At 49.6% G+C, this 5,852-nt stretch overlaps 1 protein-coding gene across 1 annotated transcript in view; it reads right to left on the reverse strand.

The window, feature by feature from the left end:
- CNEP1R1 (CTD nuclear envelope phosphatase 1 regulatory subunit 1) overlaps window positions 1-5,789 on the reverse strand; it is a 14,589-nt gene extending 8,800 nt beyond the window's left edge. Inside the window, exon 1 of the mRNA XM_025213618.1 lies at window positions 5,659-5,789. Within this exon, the coding sequence (XP_025069403.1) occupies window positions 5,659-5,662 (4 nt within the window). The 5' untranslated portion in view covers window positions 5,663-5,789. The remainder of the gene's footprint in view (window positions 1-5,658) is intronic.
- Between the last annotated feature and the right edge of the window lie 63 nt (window positions 5,790-5,852).

Consider the following 5,852-nt stretch of genomic DNA (forward strand, 5'->3'; position numbering starts at 1 on the left):
TCCCCCCTGCCCCAGCGGTTTCAGGGCGGGGGCGGGGGGGACCGCGCAGCCGCCCCGTCCTCAGCGACTCGAGCCCAGCCGCATAGCAACCCGGACCGACCCCCGCCCCCCGCTCCTTCACAACACCAACAACACCGCGCCTCATTGGGCGCCCTCTCACACCGCACCCCCCACCCAGCAAACTCCGCCCTCACTGGCTAGTGTGGGAGGGGCGTGGCCAGGAGAGGGGTGGGCCGGGCCTGCAGGCCGCGTTCGGGGAGTGGCGCTGAGGTGGGAGGAGGGTCTGAGCGGGCTCCGAGACAAGCAGCCGCGGCGCTTGCGGGGCAGGGAGCCCCGGGCCGGAGGTACTGAGGAGCACGGGCGCTTTGCGGGACACAGCGGTGATTCCGCGGTCCCGGCCCACGGAGCATAAAGACGACAACCGGCGGGGCTGGAGGTCACCTCGGGACGGCGGTGCCAGGGGCTCGCTGTCTTGGCTAGTCCCTGTTTTATTATTCCCTGCCGCTGGGAGGGTGGAGTCCTTCCCGCCCGGGTTACGCCGGCACGGTGACTCTTTATTTATTTGTTTGTTGTTTGAGTTTTAAGATTAACCCCGTTTCAAGAAGGTAGTGTGAGCAACGCACTTATTTCCGTGATTGTTTTTTCTTAACATCAGTTATTCCTCCTGTTGTAAGTGAGTTGGATCATTTGTGGTGCTTTGGTTGATCTGAGACCTCAGTGTCCAGTGTAAGGGAACCCGTTAAACAATGTCAGTATTTACTGCAGCAGGAGGTCGTTTTCAGGATCATCTGAAATGACCCTTAGTTTAAACTGTTTCCTGACACATGGCAATTTGCAGTGTTGAAAAGCACTGGCAAATGCAATGACTAGGAAATGCAAAACAGACCTCAAAACAAAACCCCCTCCCTTGGGTATTTTCTTACTCTAACGATTTGTTTTTCCCCAAATTTCAAATTGAGAGATTTGTCCAGATTAAAGTGTTCCCTTTGTCTCCACCTGCTGGCAGAAGCTCATATTAATCACTGGATCAGCAATTTATGCTTGGAGAACTATAAAAATGTTTGGCTGATAGTAGCACAAAGGCTGCCTGTTGAATCTGGTTCACTTGTACGGCTCTTCAGAAACATGAAATCTAATATTCAAGAGTGTTACAAGCTTATTAATTTCTGATCAGATAGAGGAAAACCCTCTTGACCTTTAGATTTAAGTTCTCATGGCCTCTAAAAGCTTAGCTGATGTCTAAGAAAGATCTTGGACAGGCTACTCCCTTTTTCCCATATCAAAGACAAGATTTTCTAGGATATGAAGTGATCAATAATGTGACCATTTGTTAGCAAGTGTCTAATAGAAAATAGGAGGATTCCTTCCTACACTGAATCCTGGAACAGGGTCAAAACATGAGGCCATTGCGTGGAACCTCAGAGTTTGCATCAAAGAAGATGCAAAATTGCAAAGTACCACTAGGTAATTGTTCCAGCCCCACAGAGAGTCTCTCATTGCTCACAGAATTGGCAAGAAGAAAGAGAAGTGGTATGGCTTGGTTTCGGAGATTGCCTTTCTTTTTGAGCATGTCTACATGCTGCCCTACAGCAACGTAGCAACATGCTACATCGCCATATGATGTACAGGTCTACATATGATCACCCATCTACGTTACTGTAGTGGCACACTCCCTGGTTATAGTGTGCCACTATAGTGACATAGTGGCGAAATCTAACTGCGCGCCAAAAGGAAGTACTAAAGCACAACGCTGTAGCAGTGTCTCTGTATGGGGACATGTAGATACGCCCTTTGCATTCTTTAACTGAAAGGGATCTTAGGTCTGCACTCTTTCTAATGAGACATCAAGGAATGATGCTTTGGGATTTTTAACTAGTAAATGCTATGTGGACACTTCTCCTTTGTAAATCCAAATATGTCCCTTCAACCCAAATCCTAAAATAGGGACTCTTGTCACAAGAAGGGAGGAACATGTGACATATGATGGGAAGACAGCTCCTGGGTCAATGTGTACAGTTTCATTCTATCACTACAATATCAACCATATCATACAATTCCTTTCTAAACTCATACCTTTAAAACTGAAGTCAGTTTCTAGGCTTCTGTTGGATGCTACAAAGTTTTACACCTAATTTTCAGCCTAAATTTGTTCATGGCCAGTTTAAACCTGTCTTTTCTTAAGCCAGCATTGTCCTTTAACTCAAATGTGTGGTTCTTCTCTCTCTCTAGGATGCAAGTTCTTGGTAGTTTTTACATTTTTTACTTTGTAACCCTTCTGCTGAGCACCTGTCAGCAGCAACAAGGGCTGAGTTCAATTCTGGGGTACTAAATATATTTCACCTTGGCTTAAATCCCTACCCAGACTACCTGGGAAACATGAATCACTTGGGTGTCCAATAAAACCAACAAACCTTCCCTCACAAGCAGTGTAAACACAAAATTAAAATTTATTACAAAGAATAAAGAAAAATCAAAAGTAAACACTAACTATAATTGTAAAATGCTATAAACTACAAAACAAAGTCTATAGGTGGCACCATCTTGAGGAGGCTTTACCCATACCCAGGCAGTCTGGGACTTGGGGTTCCCTAATGGGTAGTTCTGGGGGCCTGCACTCCTACACCTGTCCTTTAGCAATGGGCTGGAGAGGGGGACCCACACTGGAGAGTCCAATGAGCTGCACCATGGGTCTATTGCGCCACAGGGAGCTGCTAGAGAGCATAGGTCTTTCTGCATTGCAAAGGGCCCCTCACTGTTCCCTGCAAAGCTGTAGCTCTGATCTCCACTTCCACGTAGTGGCTTTGAGAAGTTAACTAGTTTTTATCAACATATTGCACCCCAAAGTTTCTAGCCCTAATCCCAGCTCTGCTGGGGCAAGAAACTGCAAGAGAACTCAAAGAAAAGCCAGCAAAAAAGCCTGAACTGCAACCAGCACCAACCATGATGATTGGTCAGGACACAGAGCTACGTGTGCCAGGCACAAAACGTGCCAGGCCTCAAGCCAGACCCAGACATGCATCAAACGTACAGAGGGGCTCAACAATACAGCTATGCTGAGATACAACAGCTGTAAAACAATAAAAGGGGGACTCAGGTCTGTCCTGCAGCAGGGCCTGAACATACAATGAAAAAGCGCCAGGCCTGTTTGGCCTGGACATTTAGTCTCAGCTGCACTGCTGTGCTGAGACCAACAACTATGAAACAATACAAGGGGAGCCGGGCTGATCTTGGCTTGGGCTTAAACTACAACTAGCACCCAACCACACTGCTTGCTTGGGGCATAAACTGCAAAGGGGACAAAGGAAGGCCCAGGCCTATTTCACTGGGCATGGACTGGGTGGCAAAAAGCCGGCCAGGCCTATACAGCACTGAGGCTGGGGTTCAGCCCCACACAAGTGGGCTGAAATGCAACAGCTGTGAACAGCAAAAAGAGCCTGGGCTTACGGCTGCAACCTAGACATCAAGTCTCAGCTATCCCATTGTGTTGAGACACAAAATCCCCAACACAGGAGCTAGTATCGACCAGGACCCAGTTCCTGGTCAGTCTGTACTGGGGAATAAATACACTCACACTCATGGCATCATCCTACTCAAGGCCTGCATGGCCAAAACTGCCAGCAAGACACACAGCTGGGGTTCAGTGCACAGCTATGCTGAACCCAAAAGAAGTTCTAACAGCAGCTGAAACCTCCCAGGCTCTCAGCTCTGGCTCAGAGCACGCCAACAAAACTGCCAGGCTCTAACCTTGCCTAGTTTGCTGCAGGGATTGATGCCCCCCAGCATCATCCCACTCAAAACCCAGAAAAAAACAAAGAGGAAAAGAACAGGTAGAAAACAGAGGTCTCAAGCCCTAAGATAGACTTTCTCTCCCTGAACCTGAGGCTTTCCCTTCTCATAGCTTCAGTTTGTTTCTCCAGTGAAGAAGTGGGGGAGAACCCTCCTCCATGGAAAGCAGGCTTTCTGGCTCCCAATTCAGCTTTCAGCAGCCCCAAGAGCAGAAACAGACCACCTGATTTAAGGGCCAGGTGGCCTGACCCTTAAACCACTTTTCTGACATCTGGTCCCAACCAGAAACAGCATCATTTGACACTACTAATGCAGACCAATCAATTCAAAGGTAGTCATTGCACCTGAAGATGTAGCCAATCACCAACCTGGAGGGATTGGTGTAGCCAATCACCAACCTGGAGTCCCTTGGAGGGACTCTTACGACAATGAGGGGAGAGGAGGTCATCTTCCAGTCCTCAAAAAGGCACAGTATACAACACAAACAAGATTCACAGCAATATGAAACTAGAACACACTTTCCTACATACAACCCTAAGTGTGTGGGGATGTTACAACTTAAATCCCAAACCTCTTCCACCTGAAAGAGTCTGTCAGATCCAGCAGGTGTCCACAGGATGTGCTGTCCAAACCGAATCTACAGAATGCTGGTTGCTTAACTCTTTTTTTTCTTTTTGAAATTTGTTAGTGTTCCAAGCCAAATCAGCCAAATCAATTCCAAATCCATGAGTCAGTCAAGAACCATAAGTGGCCCTACTACCAGCAAACATCCTCTATCCCACCTAGGGCTTCAGATGTTTCTAAATCCTTGGGCAGGCATCCTAGTGTAGGCCCAAGCCCGGAGGCTTGGGGTTTGGAGGCCCCTGAGTTTTGCTTGCCCTTAGCCATAAGCAGGGCTATCCCTGCAGGGGCACGTAAATTGGTGCGACCGCCCCAGGCCCCATGCTTTGGGCAGCCCTGTGGACCTGGGCAGAGTGGCCACAGCAACTCTACACCGCTGCTGCTGGCTTTGCAGCCGGCTGCTCACAACCCCCTTCCCCCACCGCTGATGCTGATGCTGCCAGTGGGGGTGGCCACTTCTTCAGGGCTGGAGGCCCTGCACAAGCTGATTTGCCCTGGGCCCTGCACCTTGCTTGGGTTGGCTCTGGTCATACCGCCCTAGGAGCAAGCTAGGGAGAAGTCTCCCATTTCCATAAAGTGAGCATAAAGCCAAGATCTCACTGGAAGTGAAAGTGGGAGAATTTAATTTTTATTTAATTTGTATCTGAGGCCAAATTAGCCAAAACTAATTCCATAACCAAGAGTCCAGAACCGTAAGTGGCCCTACTACCGGCAAGCATCCTCTACCCGCACCGGGGGCTTCAGATGTTTCCAAAACCTTTGGTGGGCATCCTACTTGCAGGCCCAAGCCTAGAGGCTTGGGGTTCAGATGCCCCTGAGTTTTGCTTGCCCTGAGCCATAAGGCGCTCGGAGCAAGCTAGGGAGGAGACTCCCCTTTCCGTGAACTGGGATTAAAGCCACTGCACCTCGGTGGGTCCCAAACCACACCAGAAGGGCGGTTCTCCTGCAATGCGGTTCAGGAAAACTGCCTTCTTGGACACAGATACACGGCATTTCCCCTGCCAGGTTGAGAAGCCACCACACTTGATCTGAGCCATCAAGAGGCCAAGAAGTGAAAGTGGGAGATTAACTAGACATTACCTCCGTGGGTACTACCCTGTGCCAGGACAGCATTTTAACCCCGGGTGCAACTAGGAAAACCGCCTGGGTGCTCACTGCGTTTCCCCTGACGGGTGACTTGCTTACAGATAAGAGGCCTCCTGATTTAAAAAGCGCTGTCCAACGCGAAAGCCGGCCTGAAGAGGAACCTACCCATCAAAGGAGTCAGTTAAACCCCTTAGACTCAGTAAAAAGCCCCTGTCCTCCACGGGCAGAGATGTGGCGGCAGGGTGGGCCCCGCGCCCCGCACTTCCCCTTGATCGGGGCTGAGGAAAACATCCCGAGGCAGCCCCTGCCCCGGAGGCAGAGCCCAGCCTGCCCGGGGCCCGGATCATCCTGATCAAAGC

This window comes from Alligator sinensis, unplaced genomic scaffold, assembly GCF_000455745.1.
Source record: "Alligator sinensis unplaced genomic scaffold, ASM45574v1 scaffold933_1, whole genome shotgun sequence".
NCBI lineage: Eukaryota > Metazoa > Chordata > Crocodylia > Alligatoridae > Alligator > Alligator sinensis.